Source organism: Hyaena hyaena, unplaced genomic scaffold (genome assembly GCF_003009895.1).
Source record: "Hyaena hyaena isolate Hyena2069 unplaced genomic scaffold, ASM300989v1 scaffold_389, whole genome shotgun sequence".
Taxonomy (NCBI): domain Eukaryota; kingdom Metazoa; phylum Chordata; class Mammalia; order Carnivora; family Hyaenidae; genus Hyaena; species Hyaena hyaena.
The window spans coordinates 690,941-711,286 of NW_024081023.1; the positions used below are offsets into that span (position 1 = coordinate 690,941).

Below are 20,346 nucleotides of genomic sequence, written 5' to 3' on the forward strand. Positions count from 1 at the left end.
TGGGGCCTCAAGTGTTTGCCTGCAGTGTATTTATCTTTAAATAGCTGCTTCGAAGGGGGTCCACACGTCTCCTGCCAGAGGCATAATTAGTATCTTTCACCGGTACACCCGGGGAAGGGGGTACATGTCGTGTGCTGCGGTAGGATCGCTGTTATTTCCTGTCACCAGTCTTGTTATTCTTGATGAGTTGAGTCGTCTTCTCTTTGTTCTGACTACGATTATTAACAGATTACAAAGCTTAACACCGGAGAGCCTCGGCAGGTTAAATGATTCCCTTATTTACATTTTTCTCTTTATGGGGCACTGCCAACGAGGCGGGGGGTTCCCAAAGGGGATTCCTGGAACATAAACCCACACACACCTACACATGGTAGGTTCTCGTGACCGTGGGTGGTGTCACTGCACAGAGTCCCAGACCCGCCGCATGGAGAGAGCTTTTCTTTCAGGGGGGAATTCCTGGGTGACGATCTGCTCTGTCAGCCTCTGTGAGGCCATGATGTTTGTTTGGGGGACTTGCCTGCCTTTTGTTTCCAGAGTCTGAGAGAATCTTCAGTGATCAGCTGTCATTAAGTTGCTAATTAATTCAGCCAGCCTCTGTTGAACGCTTTTTATATGCTAGACACCTAGAAAACAGGAAAGCATAGACACACACACAATAAATAGAGCTTGTACCCCAAATGGCACCCTGCCCAGGGCTGCCCAGGATGTCTGTGCTAAGGAAGTACCACTTGAGCTGGCTTTGTGCAAGGGAGAGGGGCCAGCTCTCTGGATTGGTATTGGGGTTTGGTGCGTGGGAGGCCAGGCCCCCAGGTTAAAGCAAGGAAGTGAGATGTGTTGGGCTGGACCCTCTGAGAAGCTGATGGGGTGATTCACTTTACCTGGACTTTTAGGGAGGTGTGAGCCTAGTAGCTCAGTGGCAAATGGCCTGAGGCTGCAGAAAGGCTCCCCACGCCCCACCTTCCCATAGAGGGGGTTGCTGAGGCATCCAGGCACAGCCCTGGCGAATTTGAGGTCTCTGGCCGTGACTTAATCTGCTCTCAGCAGATTTCTTCATTTGTAGAATGGGCAGGTGGTGTCTGTAGCACGCAGTTGATGTGGAGTCAAAAACTACAGCCAGTGGGTATGAAACAGTCCCAGCTGATGCCCGTGGTGGCCATCCCGGCATATTTAATTCCTGATGAGAGTAAGGCAGGAGTTGAGATTTAGGAAGGGACATTCTGAAAGACCAGCATCGTAGGTAAGATTGCAGGTAGCCTGCCCCCCGGAGTTTGCTGTAAAGACCACTGCGGGCCCTATTGACCAGGACCACGCATGTTGAGAGTACTGGCTTTGGTTCTTGACGACAGATTGTAAGTAGGGCAAATGCAAAAGCCTGGGGTGGTTTACAGGTCACAGGATGAAAGGGGATTAACCTGCTAGAAAGCAATTAAGAAATCCTCCAATTGCGAGGAACACTTCGGGGCTAATAACGAACTTCCTTCGGGGAGCAGCATGGGAATGCTTTACATGGTCTGAGATCGTGGGGGAGGAAGCCACGCTGTCACAGCGGTACACACCTTGTTGTCATGGTTCCTCAGGAGATGTGTTGCCTCATAGTTTTTGAGAGAAAAACAGGATCCAGAACGGTGTTCCCCTTGCCTCGAGGGCTTCCGTGTGCTTGGCTTTCAAATCGAGTCTGCGTTATATGGCTGAGTTCTGCTGAGCAAGCAGTTTATTTGCCAGGGTAGTTTATCAGGCTAGTTAGGAAGAAATATGAAACCCTGGAATTCTTAAGCGCTGAGGAAGAGGGGAGGGGGAAGGATGGATCCCTTTTAATTGCTCTGTGACCTTGATCAGTTGTTAAGATTCCAAGACATTCTGTTCAGAGGACTGGCCCTGCTCCAGGCCGGCTGGCCTCTGACCAAGCTTCGCCCTCCCTGCAGATAAAGCACGCTCCGTTTTCCCAGCCAGTGGCTGCTGGCATGGATTCAGCAGTATTCCTCACAGTCCTCTCTGGCCTCCTCTGTAATTTCTAGAGATCCCGTTCGTATTTCCTGCCCTTTTGAAATCCATTTAGAGAAGGTACATGGGGGTAAAAGGGGCATCCCTATGTTGTTTGCTGAGCATCTTGCTGGCTGCCAAGGTGTCGTAGTTCTGATACCACCGCAATTCTCGGTACCATTCACCTTAAAAATAAGACTCCCGGGGCGCATGGGTGGCTCAGTTGGTTAAGTGTCCGACTTCAGCTCAGGTCATGATCTTGCGGTTTGTGAGTTTGAGCCCCGCATCCGGCTCTGTGCTGACAGCTCGGAGCCTGGAGCCAGCTTCAGATTCTCTCTCCATCTCTGTCTGCCCCTCCTCCTGCTCACACTCTCTCTCTCAAAATAAGACACAAAAATTAAAAAATAGGACTCCATTTTCTTACCAGCAAAAATGGGCTTCTTTGGGAATAGCAGGGAATTGCTGTTCTGGCCTATAAGCCACAGCAAACCAGCAAGCCCATCAAGGAAGGGCAACGTTTTCTGGAGGAGGAAGTTGGGAAGGGGTTATTTCGAAAGAAAGTCCATTGCAGAAAAGCAAGTGTGTAGCGTGGTGACCATTTCTCAGGGCTGAGTTGCAAGGGGTGTGGATTTCTTACAGGAGAAGGGATGTACCTCCTTCCCTGTTGGGGCAGTAATTGATGACTTTCTTCCTGTTGCCACTCTTCTGTTGTGGCCTGTAATTGATGCTCCTTTCTGTAATTTACATTGAGGTACCGCTCCCCTTTCTAGCCTCCTGACTCTAATGAGGTTTCCCTTTATTAATTTTCACAGTATGCATGTCCCCCAGGCCAGGTGACCCCTTCAGCGTTCAGTGTTAGGATTTGTGGATGCTTCGCACAATGAAGAGAGCGACTTTGCTGTTGGAATGGGGGCTGTGTAACCTTGATGAAGCTACTTTCCGACTGGTTTGCGCTTCTCGACTTGATGAGTAGAAGTTAGGTACCGTCGACCCCATCATAGTTGCCATATGGTGTGATTTGTGTGTTCATTTGAGGTAGAGCCAGAGAGACCTGATTGCGTTTGATTGGATGTGTATTTGTGTATGTTTTAAGCCACGTGTATAAATAGCCAACCTGGGATGGATTGTAAGGGGGAGGATTCCGGCTGCTAATTAAAAGTTGGTTTCTCCTGTTGCTACGGGCAGGTCGGCCGGAGTTGTTGGGAGAGAGGGTGGTTCTCACTGCTAGGAGTCAAGTCAGGTTCGGACGCGGGCAGGTAGGACAGGTGCGCGTACGTTGGGGAATTTCCCAGGTGTGGGTTCAGATAGGCACAGCTGGTTGCACGTGTGTGCCGCGGCCAGTGCCCACGGGCTCTGAACCGAGGAGGAGTGTCCTGGGAAAGACCCGGCCAGGCGGTGACGAGGTCACCACTTCCTCCCTGTTCTCAGAGGACCTTCACATGCCTGAAGGCTTCCAGCTCTCGCTTGGCATTCCTCGCAGAACTCCCCATTCCAGAAGCCCTCTGACGGGTTGAGTTCACTTCGCGCCTACACCCCCGTGGCTTCTTGTCATCCACCTGCTTTCCGCATTTAGGAAAGCAGATAGGAAGGACACTGCTCTTTCCTGCATAAAGGCACAGGACAGCCTGATGTCCTAGTTCTGCGGTTTTTGCCCCTGAAGCCAAATACCAACTCACCCAGCACCCACTTGAGTGTGAGTTGCTCAGAGTGCGTTGGCATACGTTACCTCTTCCCTTTGGGGTTGTCACTCTTGTTCTGGCTGAAGACCATCCTCATCTTCACCGTACAGACCGGTAAACTGACCCTCTCACAACCAGTGAGCACGTGACTGCTGAGCGGACGCTTCATTCTACGTTTTTGGATTCCATGCAGGATCTTTTTCAGTGATTGGGGTTTGCACAGGTTGCAAGGAAGAGCGATCCTAGGATGGGCATCGGGTGTAGGCAGATCCGGACCCCGGTGGGGATTAGGGGTTCCCTTTGAATTTGGCCTATGGCTCCACAGGCTGTTCCCCATGTCCTGCTGCCTGTATCCCTCCCTGGTGGTACCAGGAATGGCTTACACTGAACGTTTTAAAATGTTACTGTACTTTTAATTTCCTTTCCTTTAGGACCAGTGATACTAATTGTCTACAGATACAATAGAGAGAAATCCTTTAAGACAGGTGGACCGCTTTGAAAAGAAAATCGCCCAGGGCGCCTGGGTGGCTCTGTGGATGGGGAGTCAGACTCTAGCTCAGGTGGTGGTCTCGCGGTTTGTGAGTTCGAGCCCCGCATCCCGTGAGCGTGGAGCCTGCTTTTGGATTCTCCGTCTCCCTCCCTCTCCACCCCTCCCCTGCTCGTGCTCTCTCTCAAATGAACATTAAAAAAAAAATTAAAAATATATTTAAAATAGCATGTGGAATAGCTGTATATGGCAAATCATCTTCAGGCACGTGGCCGTGGATGAAGTTTGGGAACTCTTGTAAATTCTTCCCTGGTACATTATGAAGGCTGGCCTGAAGAGACCAAGAGACATTGCCATTGAGTGTGTTCTTCTTGCCCCACACCCTTCGTGTGGGGAACAGGAGTCTGTGGGATGAGGGCAGACCTCTGCCCTGTTCGGCTTGATGGTGCACAGATGAATGAACCGAGTTAGTCACAACTGCATTTTCCTGCAACTCTCCCATGTCGACGAGCTTTCCTCTAACTTAGGAAATCAGTAAATAATTATCCCTCTGCCCCCCTTACCCACTGCGTACCAGTTCACCATGGAGTTTTGTTTTAAAATTGCATAACGACCGCAGCGGCCGGCTGCTTCTCATTCCGTGTACGTGGCCCGAAGATCAGTCGTGGAAATGGCAGCGCCGTGGGCCAGCCTCGTTTATTTGGGTCGAGCTACAGAATTGGCCTCCGGAGCTAACTGACAGTGTGCAGGGAACCTCTTCAGGATCTTTCCAAAATAGAGCTGAGCTATGTTTAGCTTGTTAAGATAACCGGCCGGGGGAGGGAAGATAATGGGCAGGACGGCTTGTTGTGTGTACATGATTATGATTCATGGAGAAGAATCCAATTTTATAGAAACCACAGCCCAAATTAGAGAAAGCAAGCTTTTGGATTAAAATGATTTCTGTTGTGGTTGTAACATACCACAGTTTGATTTTTGTCCAGATGAAAACATTTGGTTTTCACTTCAGTAAATATTGTGGAGACATTGCCAGCTAATTCTGAAAAAGTAATGAAATACGGCTTTGGCAAAGCGCACACGCATTCTGTACTCCCGAATCCACTTATCTGATCCAAGTTCAGATTTTTTCCCACATTTGCTAATGCACTTGAATAATCAGAAGAGAAAATCTGCCCGTAATTTTAGTAGAAAACTGTATCCGCTCAATACGCTTTTATAATCTCTGGGGGATTAGGGGGGAAAAAATATTCTCTTCCTCGGCTCTCCCCCTCCCCCCCCCCCCGATTCCTTAAGTCTTTTGAAGCCTTCAACTTTCATCAATGACCTCTCTAGAACTATAGTTCGTAAGGGAGGCAGGATGTACTTCTGTGTGGTAAGTCGGCCCCTGTCCGTTGTTAATTAGCATCATGGATGGTGCTTTTCCCTGGACTTGAGGCGACCATCCTCGGAGCCCAAGGGCAGAGCTCAGAAGGAGCCCTTTCTGTGAGACCGCTCGTATGTCCTGTCTTTGCCGGTGTCTGGCAGCAGGTAAGCCTTGCCGTGGGAAGGGAAGATCTCTTTGCCGAAGCTCCTTGGTGTTGTCAGACCACCCAGCCCTCTCTCACATGCGTTTGCAGCCCCGTGATGCCTGTGTCCCGGAGCCCTAGACCCACAGGGCGCTTTAACAAGGCCTGCCTCATTGACATTTGGAGTAAAGAGTTTTCCCTCCTGAATCGTCTAGAGATGAATCTTGTTTCTAAAGGTTTTCTTTTTAATTAAAAAAATTCTTTTTAATGTTTGTTTGAGAGGGAGAGACAGAACGTGAGCAGGGCAGGGGTAGAGAGAGAGAGGGAGACAATCCCAAGCAGGCTCCCAGCCCCGAGCTGTCAGCACAGAGCCGGACACAGGGCTCGAACCCATGAATTGCGAGATCATCCCTTGAGCCGAAGTCGGATGCTTAACCCACTGAGCCACCCAGGCGCCCCGAGGTGAAGCTGACTTCTAACATACCAGGATCTAGTAGTTGCATACTATTTTTGATGGAAACTAGTTTGGTGGAAAACATACGTACTCTTGTATTTTCAAATACTGGTTTAACTTTCTGTGGATTCTGCATCACTATGATTATGTAAAATACCCGTTCACCCATGTTTAGACTGAGGAATGGGGGGTAATTTCCACTAGTGATAAATAACCCATACTGCTGTGTGCTTTTAGGGTTTTAAAATTCCCTTTCCTGCATCTTTTTTTGTGTCTAAGAGATTGCACTTTCTCTAAACTGATTGGTAAATTAGATAATCGAGCTTGAATCTAGGCTAAGAAGAGACAGACGTGCCCTATGTGAATGCCTTTAACTAGTCGTGGATCCTGACACACTTTGTACTTCCTTTTATGTGTTAGAACTTGTTGCATGGCTATTCTAGCATGCAACAGTGTTTCTCCATCACCTTGATTATTTTCGCTTGAGCATGACTGAAGTCATGGGATGCTGTTTGACCGGTTTTGTCTCTGAGAATCAGAGCTCCTTTTGCTTTCTGCCCGTGTCCTGGTTTCTCCGGATCAGAATGCTAGCTGTGCCGATGGACCTGTGGTCAGGGACTTCGTGGATGTGCAGTCGCCACGTGGTAACGGAGTATCAGATTCTGTCAGGTGTCGTGTTCTCTGCTGGCTTCGGTTGGCCTAGACTGAGTTGAAAGGCTACGAGGGTACCCAGGAAGATTCTGGAGGTCTGTTCCTTCTGGGGCAGAAGCCAGCGGTTTACAAGGTGGCTCCTGGTAGACAGGTTATGTGGGTTGGCAGTGGCCTTGTGGAGAGGCTCATAGACTGCAGGGCCACACCCAGGGGGAGATGGCTTGTTTGTAATGAGCGGCACCTGCCAGTGAGGAGCATTGGCAACAGGTGAGGACGTAAGCTAAGGGCTCAGAGTCGTTAACTGACCACCTTTCTCTCAGGGGTTCATTATTCCTGAGTATTGAGCCTTTCCCCCCACTTAACCACTTCTACCTTCTCTTAAAAGGTTTCCTTCCCTTTATCATACTGGCCTGGCTGTTTCCTGTTTGGTTTGAGAACCATTCATTACTTTTGTCTTTGAAGATGCTTGCTTTATCTTTGGGTCCAGACCAGCGGGTCAGTCATCGGACCTGAACCACAGTCCCCTTGTAGCCGGAGGGCGGTCAGCGCTTCTCCCTGTGCCCCAGAATGTGGGGCGGATCCGTCCACACCTGACTTAGAGCCACCTTCCTCAGGACTCGGTGGTGTTCCGAGTTTCCATCCAAGATTGTTCTCAGAAACAGCCCACCCCTGTTCTTCACATCTTATGTGTCTCTGCGATGGCCTCTGACTCTGTTCTAGAATGCCTAGGAGGTTACAGCAGTGTGTTTGTTTGCTGAGAGGCTGTTAGAACAGATGCATTGCTGCTTCTGTGGAATCAGTTACCCTGGGTGCTTTTCTTTGCGGAATATTGGCAGAACTTGCATGCTTTTTAGACATTCTCTCTGTTTTCATTCATTGGAATATAACATTCAGCCCATTCTCAAAATCATGAGTATAATGAATGTGGGAAAGTAGATATCTGACATATGAGCTTTTAAAAATGCTGAACAGGGATGCCTGGGTGGCTCCGTCAGTTAAGCCTCAGACTCGTGATTTCAGTTCAGGTCATGATCTCTCATGGTTTATGAGTTTGAGCCCCGAGTTGGGCTCTGCGCTGATATTGTGGAGCCTGCCTTGGATCCTTCCCTCTCCCTTCCCTTCCTCCCCCTACCCCTCCCCTCTTCTCTAACACACCCAAAATAAACTAAATAGAATCTGTAGAGGATTTTTTTTTTAAGTGGAAGTTAATTCTTTTTCATATGTTGCACCTGGTTTTCAGCTGATTTCTATTTGGAATATTGTCCATTTTTCTCAGTCTTAATCCCCCCCTCTTTTTTGTTTTTGGTTTTGAAGATGACTCCCCATTGGCCTTGATTGCAGAGTTCACTGTGTTTCCTGCTGAGGGGAGACTGGGAGAGGGTGGAGGGGCACCTGCCGCCCTCCCACCCCCGTGGGTGCGTCCCTTCCCCGCTGTCCCCCTGGCTGGCTGCAGCGTCCGCGGGCTGCCGCGTGCTCTCCGCACACACCTGCTCTTCCCAGTGCTGGTCCATGTGTCCCAAGATCGAGCCCGGGGAGGCTCTTCTTTAGAAGAGCTCAGATCTGGGTATTTTAATCTGGAAGGAATTAGAAGAGATGGTCCACCCATTGTATGCCAGGAGGAGTTAGAGCCTGTGGTAAAATAATTGTCGGTCTGTGTCTCATGAGTGTGAGATACCGTTAGTCCAGCTGTTTTAAGGTACCTGAGCTGTTAGACTGGGGACCAGGGATCCACCAGCGCTGGTTATTTGACGGAACCTCACCCACCCTGTGCATGGCCTGACGCAGCCCTCCCGAGGCGGAAACCGGGCAGGGTGCTGTCCCCTCTTTTCCTCATCAGTCTACCGCTGATTATAAAACCACTTTAAAACTTGTATAGATATGTCGTTCCAGGGGAAGTATGCCTAGTTTCCTTTCCTTTCCTTTCCTTTCCTTTCCTTTCCTTTCCTTTCCCCTTTCCCCTTTCCCCTTTCCCCTTTCCCCTTTCCCCTTTCCCCTTTCCCCTTTCCCCTTTCCCCTTTCCCCTTTCCCCTTTCCCCTTTCCCTCCTTTTTTCTTTTGTTTTCTTTTCCTTCTTTTGTTTTCTCCTTCCTTCCTTTCCTCCCCTCCCTCCCTCTCTTGTAGCTTCTGGTCTATGAGAACCTTCCTTCTGGAAGGAAGCAGGAAAACCTGCTTCTAACTGGAAATGATCAAAGGGGCGAAACAACAACAGGGGAATGGCTTTTGTTAGCCTGCAGCCCAGCCTTTTCTGCCAGGTGGAGTTGCAGTTCTACCCGGTGCCGTGGCCCTTGTAATTCTGGGAGTTTTGAACATGCACAGATGTCATGACTGCATAGAAGAAGGCGGCTTGGAGGGCTGTCGCTGCGCTCTTCGCCTTCTGCAGGGTGGGTATCGGGGTGGCCGCTTGGCCCCCTGATGCTGCCCATTCACGTCCATGTCCTTGCTGGATTGTGTGGCCCAGGACCTGGAGGGGGTGGTTTGCGAGGTCTCCACCGGGAAGGAGAACGGATTGGTTACCTGTGTCTTAGTCGCTACCCCGGGTGTTAGCTCATCCACGGGAGAGTGTTAGCTCATCCACGGGAGAGTGGGCAAGAGAAGAAATGAATTTCACACTTAATCCTCCTTCCGCTACTTGGGAGTAACTCTTCCCCAAAGTACTTCATGGAAGATTAAAACTGTTGGGCGCCTGGGTGACTCAGTGGATTAAGCATCCGACTCCTGCTCAGGTCATGATCTCGTGGTTCATGAGTTCGAGCCCGGGGTTGGGCTCTGTGCTGTTGATGAAGTTCTGGGGTGATAGTGGTCTGGAGCCGACGACCAAGAAAGAATTCTTGAAGGCATCTTTGGTGCAGAAAGGTGATTTTTTATTAAAGCACGGGGATGGGACCCCTGGGTAGGAAGAGTTTGGGGTCGTGACAGTTAACTCATTACATGAGGGGGTTGGGATAGAGTAAGTCTCCACAGAATTTTGGAAGCAAGGTTTCCAAGACCTTGGGGGGCTGGCTGTTGCTAGGGAAACACCATTCATTACCGTTTAATAAAACCTCGGTCATGAGACCCTTTGGATGCATATTGATGGGCTATAAGCTTGGAGTAGGATTGCCAGCATATATTTTAAAGGCAGTTGAGATAGAGGAAGTAGATTTACAGGATCCTCGAAGTTGGGATAATGTTAAACTAAAGTTCTTTTGTCCCCAGCAAAGTGTCCTCATCGAGGCAGCTAAGCTCCTAGAGAGAGGTCACTGCCAGTTTCAAGGACTTGTCAATGGGCTGCAGGCAGTAAGGGATAATTTTTCACTTGCCTTAGTATCCCATGTACCATGGCAAGGACTTAAACTCCTTTCCTCTCTTCTCGGGTAGCTGGGGGGGGGGGGGGTCTGAGGAATATCACCCATATTCCATCTGGTGTGAAGGGGGTGCCAGCCTGTATTTTCCCCCACACTCCCCCATCACTGTCAGCACGGAGCCTGCTTCAGACCCTCTGTCTCCCTGCCCCTCCCCTGCTCAGGCATGCGCGCTCTCTCACTCTCTCTTTCTCAAAAATAAATATTATAAAGAGACTGTCGTTGCTGGAAATTAATTTGGGAGATTTTCTTTGGATTTTAAGCAGCCGCTGGTCCTAAACAATATACCTATGAGTTGCATGATCTTCTAAATTGTCATTGTGAGATCAAGAACCATATTGTGCTTCTTCCTAACAGCAACCTTCTTTTCTGGTGTTACTGCTTTATCTTCAATTCAGAGATGAAAACATCTGGGGGCTTGAGGAGGAGGTTAAGGTGTACAAGGAGCATGAGGGATGTGGGGTTTTCCTCTTGGAAGGGTTTTTGTTTTGTGTTTTAATCCAGCACTTTTAGTGAGTCTTGTGCAGGAATTTATTTTAATAATTTTACATGCTGTTAACCTGATCATAATATCTAGGTAGCTTCCCAATATATTATGATTTTTGGGAATCTGTGTCTGTCACTCAGCCCATGTGAATTCAAGAGCATTCCTGTATATCAGGAAATGTCATATTCTGTTATTAACCACTTGGTTTGTCTTTCATTTTTAAGTTCATTTGTTTAAATTCACATGATGTTTAGTACATTAAATGGATAGCCTGGAATAGTCTTTCTCTCTTCCTTGACACTGCAAGTAGGTGTTTTTACTTTTACTCCCCACCCCCACCCTCAACCCCTCACAGCGATTCATAGGAGATATAAAATTTTTTATTTTTGTGGTGTTGGGTGAATGGCATCATTCCCCTACTGGGGCGATTTTGCTTGAAATCTGTTGAAAGGACACAGATGGAGTTTTATTTCCTGGGGGATATTTGAAAAACGCAAGTGGCCATGGAGATGAACAGCTCCGTTTTATCTGCTCAGGCCTGAGGATTCAGGCTCGTTCGTACCTTAATAAACATCTCCGTGTGTCGTGCTCTTTCTGGAAGGCGCGAGGGCCCAGGCCTGTGTTCATGAGCCCTCTCCCTTGCACCCACCAGGCTCTCCTGCGCTGCCCAACAGCATGGTCTATTTCGGAAGCTCTCAGGATGAGGAGGACGTCGAGGAGGAAGACGATGAGACGGAAGACGTCAAAACGGCCACCAACAACACTTCATCTTCCTGCCAGTCAACCCCCAGGAAAGGAAAAACCCACAAGCACGTTCACAACGGACATGGTAGGTGCCCTCTTGATTTGCGGGGGTAGAAACAGACAGAATCCACAACTATGACTTCAAGAGCTGGAACAGGTCCTCTGTTGAGATGACACAGTGAAGGCCGCGTGGCCACGTGGGGGACAAAGCTAGTCCTGGACCCCTCTCTGGGTGCCAGAGAGACAAGTATGTGCCCATGCATCCGCGTGTGCTCTGCGTGGACAGGTTGTTAAGACACGGGGATGGGTGCTCTTGCACTGGGGAGGTGATGTTCAATCCCGTGCGGCTGCAGGTTATTGCAGTCGGAAGAGGACGAGATCGCATCTAAACAGGGACGGTTAAGAAGATCTCCTGAAAAGTCTTTCATGATCAACGTAAATTATTGCGATTTTAGCGGGAGGAGGTCGCGTAGGAAGAGAACTGTTAGTGAGCATATGTGATCCGGTAAACACATGGATATTGTGGGCTAGACCGAGTGTGTTTTCTTTTCCTCGCGTTACCGTGGGTGGCGGGAGGACACGAGTGGCCGCCGGTGAGGAACCGACTCGAGTGAGTGGGCTGTGGACGGGCTCAGTGGTTTTTCAACAAGGACGTGACGTCATTGGAGTCGTGCTGGGGGAAGATGAAGCTGGCCTCGGTTGTGAGGATTGCATGGAGGGAAGGGAGCCGAGGAAGGGGACGCCCCCTCGGAAGGTTGTAATTGTGGACGGTCACCTGGCCGGTAACAAGGGACTGAGAGTTGGCCGTGGCGCTGTCACTGGGAGGAGGAGGGGGTGGATGGGGAGACGTAGCAGGGGTAAGTTAAGAGGATTTGACGTGACTGGGGACGTAAGCAGGAAAAGATGAGGAGGAGAGTGGGGCACGGAGATTGGGGGCCGGGAGGTACCGTGGCCACTTCCTGTGGGGCTCCTACCCGGGCATCCCGTGTCCTGCAGGACTTGAGGGAGCCACAGCCCCCGCCTGGGAGTGGCAGCAGACCAGCGCTGTCAACAGGCAATTAAGGCAAAGGAAGAGGTCTCCCATTTCCCCTCCATGCTCTGTGCCTTGAGCTACCACTCGTTTTTCTGGACCTAGAGGGAAATAGAGGCTCGGGTCAGGCACAGGCTAGACATCACGGGAATGTATCTGGCTTTGTGACATTTTTGCCATGTCAATATAACGACCGTGTGTCCTGCCTCTTGCGGGGACCGTGTGCAGGAGGCGTGCAGACCTAGGAAAGGATGAGACCTGCTTTTTAAGAGCTTAACAGTTTAGTCGGGGAGATGGGGTTAATAACCTCGGTGCAGAATACAAAATGGAGGCTTAATTCGGACCTTCTAGGAAGAAGGTTTCCACCTGCAGCTGTGGTTCTCAGGAAGTCATGGGGTGCCTGGGTGGCTCAGTCGGTTAAGCGTCTGACTTCGGCTCGGGTCATGATCTCCCGGTTTGTGGGTTCGAGACCCCCATCGGGCTCTGTGCTGACAACTCAGAGCCTGGAGCCTGCTTTAGATTCTGTGCCTCCCTCTCTCTCTGACCCTCCCCTGCTCATGCTGTCTCTCTTTCTCTCTCTCAGAAATAAGTAAAACATTAAAAAAAAAAAAAAAAAAGGAAGTCTTGATAGTTGGAAGAGGGCTACGTAGAGAAGTTGGAATGCAGGTGTAAGTATAGATGTGAACTTGACGTGGACAGTCATGAACTGGGGTGCGTTGCCTGGTGGTGGGACGGCTGTCCCACCTGAGTATGGGGGGGTGTTCAGGGTGACTGGGCGTAACCAGATGGAGCTGATGATGTGCCCTACTGGGCAGAAGGAACTGTTTCTGTGTGGAGAATGGGAACGGTGGAGAATTTTCGATGTGGAAATAAGACAGAAGAGATCCAAGGAACTCAGCCAAGAATAAGCATTGGGGGCTGGGTTCAGGAACATACGATGGCTCGCGTGAGTGCGAGGGCCTCTGGAAGTAAAGGGGAGCAGCTTTTCACTGCTGCCTGGAGGTAATAGAAGAGGAATTAGGAAAGGAGGGGGCTTGGGGGGTAGTTAAGAACTTTATTATCTGCCGAGTTTGCAGCGATGGTGGAAGACAGAACTCCAGAGAACAGACTGGGAATTTATTGTCCCGGAGCTGCTGGCCGATGCAGTCAGAAGGGGTGAGCTTTCTGAGGTAGAATGAAGCAGGAAAGGAGCCTTGTGGGGATGTGCATTTTGTTTGAATTCTTGGGAAGATACTTTCTAGTTTTACTTTGGGTTTAATATGAGTCGGGAGTAAATAAAAAACAAGCAAAACAAGAAATTAGACTCCTATTGGTTGCTCTCTGTGTTCAGATGATAGAAATTGATTTCCTCAGGATAGTAGCTGAATTATCCCTTGGTACTGTTTTTCATTGTCCCACTGTGTTGGCTGGGTGAATTCATCAGTGTTTTAGGGTTTCTGGACCCGGTTCCAATGTGGTAGGTAAGTAGCTCCCCCCACCCTCCCCCCCAACACCCAGCAGTTTTCAGTCCCGTGTGGGGTTCTGCGAATTAAACTCCATTCTGACACTACCTACCTAGAGATTGCATGTGACTCCACAGGTTAAGGGCTCTGTCCTATAAGGCTGCCCCTTATCCCCCACCTCAGATGCCACCCGCAAGCCCTCCCCCCACCCTCCGCTATTCCTTGGGCACCAGCTCTACATTGGAGGTTCGAATGAAATCCCCCTCAGGTTTGACTAATTTATTAGAGTGGTTTACAGAACTCAGGGAGACAGTAAGCCTTCAGCAGTTTGATAAAGGCTACCAATCACCGGCCAGATGGAGAAAGATGGGGGGGTGGGTATAGGGAGAGGGCACGGAACTTCCACACCCTGTCCAAGCATCGTCTTAGGTCCTCCAGCCCAGAAGCCTTTAGAATTTTGTCGTTTTGGGTTTTTATGGAGACATCATTTCATAGTTAGGATTGACCAAGTCATTGGTCATTGGCTGATTCAACCTCTCTGTCACCTTCCTCAAGGTCAGGGGAGTCAGACTGAAGGTTCCAGTCCACTGCTCACATGGTTGGTTCCCCTGGCACCCACCCACTGTCCTTAGGAACTTTCCAGAGTTTCCCTCACTAGACATCTGTATCCCTCAACGCCTAGGAAATGCTGGGGTTTGGGAAGCTGGGAGCCAGGAATCATGAGTAGGGACCAAATACAGATCTTCATGACAAAGTATATATTTCTTATAAATCATGCTGTCTCAGTCAGATCACATGGGTCTGTTGAGTTAATCCACCCAGGTTGAGTCCCTAACTTCTCCTTTTCAGCTTATTTGGACTTGCTGTTCACTGGACAGTCTTCCCATTGACTCACCTTCCAGTGTCCAAGTTACCATCATTCACCTGCAGGGGGCATACTCTCTTGAATTATTTTTTTCACATGAGCTGCAGAGAGGGGACATGAAGGGGCAGTGGGTATCTGGTGGCACATTACAAAGTCTCAGGACGGGGTGGGGTGAGGGAGTTGGCTGACTTACCTGAGGGAAGAGGTTTTGCCTTGACCAAGGTCATTGTGATGCGGAGTCCAGGAAAATAGATCTGTAGCTACCCGTCTTTGCCTGGGCCTGTGCCCGCACACAGGTAGACTTCTCTAATTTTTTTTAAATGTCAGATCTTACCACTTTAAGTAGTTACCATATGAGTGAAAATGATTTCGTGGCAACTAAAAAGTTTTTAAATGTTCACTTGGGGGATCTGCTTGTTGAAATGCTCTGGGGTTCATTTTGTATAGTGATGAATTTTCCGTCCCTTCCTGGGTAGCGGGCTGGGGGACAGTGTGTCGTTGGATGGCAGTGTGGGGTGCCTGAGCTGAGAACCCCGATGCCCCTCTCACTGTGTCTTCTGCCCGTGCACTCTTGCACACTTTCTTCTCTTCCTCCCTGCCTGTGCTGGCTTACCTGGACAGAGAGCAGACGAGAAGCGGGATCAAGGAGAGAGCCCAGGCCAGCCTGGCCACGCCGGAGCTCTGAATCTGCCCGCACTTGCAAATGCTTTCTGTGCTTTCCTTGATGCGACTTCTAGAAACCAAGGGTGCAAGGCCCTGTATTTCCTATCTGTGCTTATTCTAATAGTGCTCGTTCCTGTGTGTTTACTTCTAACGACTGTTTTCTTCACAGTGGGTATTGGGTACATCTCTCTTCTTAAAGTTGTAATTCAGGTATTGTGTGTAGAGGGTGCTATCATGTACAGTGTATATATTTATCTTCCAAGGAATGGAGTGTCTTTGATCTGTTGTTTTTCTGTTTTCGTTTGGGGCTGTTAAGACAAAGGACCACCGCTCTGATTTCTCCTGAAGCAATTGGCTTCTAGCTTTAGTTGGATTGAGTTCATCTGTGATGAACCCAACCCCCAACCTCCAGCCCTCTCTCTATCTTTTTAGATTGTCCTTTTTTTTTTTTTAAGTTTATTTTTGTGAAAGAGGGAGAACATGAGTGGCGGAGGGGCAAAGAGAGAGAATCCAAAGCAGGCTCTGTGCTGTCAGCATGGAGGTCGGTGTGGGGCTCGAACTCACAGACCGTGAGTTCATGACCGGAGCTAAAACCAGAAGTCAGATGCTTAATCTCCTGAGCCCCCCGGGCGCCCCTGATTATGTCTGCCTTTGAGCAGGTAAGGGGTTGGTTACAGTTGCAAAGGTTCACTTCAGTAGAGCTCCAGAACCCACCTAAATGTGGCAGAGGGGTGATGGGGAGAGATTTGCAAGAGCCTGCCAGATGCCAGTCCTCCTTCCTGTGGTACCATATTGTCATCTGAAGCCCTGACCTTGTTCTGTCTGTGGGGTGTGCTCATTCCTGTACCAGCCCCCCGTCTCCCATGGGCACTTAACCTCTGGAATTCAGTTCATTAGCCCTGTAGAAAAGTATGGATTTGTATTGTGTCTGAGTGTGTAATGTTGTTGCTGTGAGCATGGAGACATTCCTTCTACGTCCTTTTACATTTTCTTTTTAAATAAAAAATATTTTTTTAATGTTTATTTTTGATGGGAAAGAGGGGCAGAGAGAAGGGGAGATACAGAATCCAAAGCAGCCTCTAGGCTCTGAGCTGTCAGCACAGAGCTTGATGCAGGGCTTGAACTCACTAACCATGAGATCATGACCTGAGCCGAAGTCAGATGCTTACCTGACTGAGCCACCCAGGCGCCCCAGTGTTCTTTTACATTCTAAACGAACGTGGTTGCCAGTAAAGTTATTCTCCTATGAGGTGTTCGGACTACCCAACAAATCAATTACACGGAAGGACCCGATCAGCTCCACTCTAGTATCTCCTGCAAAATTAGTTTGTGAGATTTTGGCGGATGTTAACGCCTGTGAGTGTTGGGAAAAGCTATTGTGTTTGCTTCTTCCTGAAAATGTTGTATTTGTGGAGGATTTGGAAGGGAGGTCTGGCCATCATTTCGCTGGGAAAAGGACTAAAACACAGTCCTAGCCTTCTTGAGGGCAGGATCTTGCCCTATTAAGCACGTAGGGAGTTTTTTGGAGTTAACTTTTGTGTCCTACATAAAATAAGTGTAATTGATGTGCACATGAGAAACGTGCTAATTTTAGTGCTTTGGAAGGTGACCCAGATGAACGAGGAACAGAGATCTTTCCCTCAAGGAGCTGATGGTCTGGGAAACTCCTGGAGAATCCCGTCAGAAACAGCCGAAGACCTTCACGCTCTGCTCTGTCCATGTGTTTTCCAATCACACAGGCTTAATGTCTGGTTCAGGCATCCCCTCCTCCCTTTGTGTCGCTTTGTGTTTGCCGCTTCCTGTCACTTCCGGTGTGTCCCGCTGTTGTCCCATGCCACCTGTCCTGTGACTGATCAGCCTCCCTCACACCCAGTTGCCAACGTCTTCCATAAGAAGGGGCCACGTTGGGTACAAGCAGCCAAGGTCCTTGAGTGTGTGTTTGGACCCCGTTAAAAATGATGTTTCTGTAAGTTCTTGTGTGTTTGAAAAGGTTTGTGAACTTGTTCTCGCTTTTCAGGCATCTGAGTACCAAACGTTTTGGGGAGAAGGAGAACCCGAGTTTCCGTGTCAGGGAGCATGCTCACGGAGAGATCATGGGGCCCTTTCTCTCCCTGCCGCTTTCCCTGCCTTCCTGAAGTGAAGGACTTTCCTTGGCAAGCATGTTCCGTGATCATGCTTGTATTCTGGAAAGGTGAACCAGGATTGCATTTTGAAAGATGGATTGTGCACAGCTTAGAGGCAGGAACAAAGAACCCTCTACGAGACTTCTGCACTAGCCTACTGTAGGGGATCCTGAGGTTGTAATGGAGGTGTCCTCGGGACGAAACGGAAAGGTCACATCGGATAGGTTGTTGACACACAGAGATGGCTGAGTGGCCGTGAAGATCGGGTACAGGTGCGTCTTCAGACGCTGCCATGCTCTGTGGGACGCATTCCTTGGGGGAGAGCTGCCCGTGAACTAGCGGACGTTCCCACTCTTGAGACCCTGTGGCCTGACAGCCGAGGGCCATCAGCCTTAGACTTTCATCGGGATGCCCAGGTTGCATGCAGGGAGCAGAGAATAGCAGTGCTCCAAGCTCAGGCTCCAGACTCTCCCCCACCCAGCCAACGTGCCCATGCCTCCCTTGAGCATGCGGCTCAGTATTTCTTAGCCTCAGGCTCTTGGTCTGGAAGGCGGAGAGGAAGCAAATAGTCCGTAGGCCCTCTGTTTACTGCCTGTGCGGACACGTTCGTAGTTGGAGGGTGATTTCTCTCCTTGGTTTTTGGTAGGTGGTCTCCCGTACCTGCTTTTCTGTGTGAGGGTGAGTTGAGGGCTGTTTACCACACATGACAGTAAGAATTCGAGAGGTTCTTCTTTTTTTCTTTAATCTTGTTAAAAGTTTATTATTGGGGGTGGGGGAGGTGGCACCTGGGTGGCTCAGTCAAGTGTCCAACCAGCTCAGGTCATGATCTCCCCATTCGTGGGTTCGAGCCCTGTGTCAGGCTCTGTGCTGACAGCTCAGAGCCTGGAACCTGCTTCAGATTCTGTGTTTCCCTCTCTCTCTCTGCCCCTTTCCCAGCTGCACTCTGTCTTTCTAAACACTAAAAAAAATGTTTTTAAATTTATTATTTTTTGAGAGAGACTGCCAGCTGGGGAGGGGCAGAGAGAGGGAGGGACAGAAACCCAAGAAGGCTCCTGACATGGGGCTTGAGACCATGAACTGGGCTCGATCCCACAAACCATGAGACCACGACCCAGTCAGAGTTCAAGAGTCAGACACTTAACTGACTGAGCCACCCAGGCGCCCTAGGAATACTAGAGTTTTTAGAACGTGTGCACCTATGTGATCTCTTGATTCCATCTGCTCTACAACAGTCATTGTGAAGTGGCCCAGGCCGGTGGGGAAGTGGAAAACCTGATGTTTTTGCACCCATCACTCCAGGTGGCAGGTTGCAGCAGAGTCGAGGTTTCCGAAATGCCTCTGGCCCCATACAGGATTCTGTGTAGGGGTGAGGGGTGAGCATCAGTGTTCGTGGTAGGCAGCTTGCACTGTGATGGTGGATGTTCCACTCCCGTCTGGTAGGCAGTGTCAGGAAAACTGGCACCACCAGCCCCTGCCTGGGCTGTACAGCTTGGGTCCCCACTTGTGCGATTGCCTGCATGGCTTTTATGTCCTTGGCAGCTGGATAATTACCTACGAGGATGGTGGTGCTTCTCTGCAAGACCATTGGAGGGAGGGAGTTGAAGTCAGCTCAGAAATGTACATGCGGTTCACAGTGCTCCTTCAATTTCAGGAGACTCAGAGAAAGATGAATGGGTTTGTTTGAAAAAGAGAAGTCAAAAGGGTCGACCATGTAAAAAGAAAAAAAGGAGATGTACTCTTTGGAGAAGATCGGTTGTTTCCGAGGAATGTGGGGGCTCTGTCGTTCCCGGTTAGGTGAGCTGCCTCACTCTGTGTGTTCTGGTCGCTCTCTTCTGTAAAGGAGGCAGATGATCAGGAAACAAACCACTGCCAGCCAGCAGTTTATGAAATAAAGCAAGTCCTAGCGATGATTGGGAGGAAGTTCCTGGCAGGGGAATGTGAGATCATCTGGTGGTCACTATTTTCCACAGTAGAGGAAGGACTCCTTGATGCTAGAAGCTTGCCACCCATAGGTGCTACAAGTAAAATGTAGTAGTCTTTGAAAGTGGAATATTCAACTTTGTACAGCTTACCCGAGCATTTCTGGTAATTAAAATTCTATAATACCCAGGTGCCCAGTATGTTTGTCCTTTTTTGTCTGTTCGGTTCCTACAAAGGTCTTTATCATCCTCGAAAAGTCATCAGCAGCTTTGTGTCCTGCCTATTTTAAGCTCCATATTAGGGGCGCCTGGGGGGCTCAGTCAATTAAGCATCTGACTTCGGCTCAGGTCATGATCTCACGGTTCGTGGGTTTGAGCCCCGCGTCGGGCTCTGTGCTGACAGCTAGCTCAGAGCCTGGAGACTGCTTCAGATTCTGTGTCCCTCCTTCTCTGCTTCTCCCTGGCTTGGTCTCTGTCTGTGGCTCAAAAATAAATTATAAAAAAAAATTAAAGCTCTATATTAGCTGGATGTTTCTAGGTGAGGCATTTAACTTCTCTGATTAATATCCTCTTCCATGCAGTGAGGACAGAGTAGATGAGCGCTCACTTATTCATTCACTTATGTGCCAGCCTAAAGAGAAATTAATGCATGTGTCTCGTGTGTAGGAATAGCTCCCATTGGGATCTTTTATAATGGGTAGTGGGCGCTGCTGTGCATTTATGGGGAAGGACTTTCCCAAGAGCACCTGTTTGGCCGGGTAACAGATCCTTCCCTAAAAAGCTGGCCTGGATGAGGGCACAGTCCTCTGTGGTTGAAGGTTCTCAGAATTGTTGATTATTTTCACACGAGAAAGTGGAGAGTGAGCTACTTTTTCATGCTTCTCCGTGACAATGGGTCTCTTTTGTCCCCGTGGTGTGTGTCCCTACTGTGTGTCCTGGAGATGTTGCGGTAAGTCTGGAAGTCCAACAGCATCTCC

General features: G+C 49.3%; 1 protein-coding gene across 4 annotated transcripts in view; it reads left to right on the top strand.

Annotated features, from left to right (window-relative positions):
• JARID2 (jumonji and AT-rich interaction domain containing 2) overlaps positions 1–20,346 on the top strand; it is a 277,074-nt gene that overhangs the window by 209,211 nt on the left and 47,517 nt on the right. For 3 of the 4 annotated variants that reach the window (XM_039251495.1, XM_039251497.1, XM_039251496.1), the window contains one exon: positions 11,236–11,412. In XM_039251495.1, coding sequence (XP_039107426.1) covers positions 11,236–11,412 — 177 coding nt within the window. Of the gene's footprint in view, positions 1–6,704; positions 6,852–11,235; positions 11,413–20,346 lie in introns of those variants that run through there. The other variant, XM_039251498.1, reaches the window with a different exon arrangement.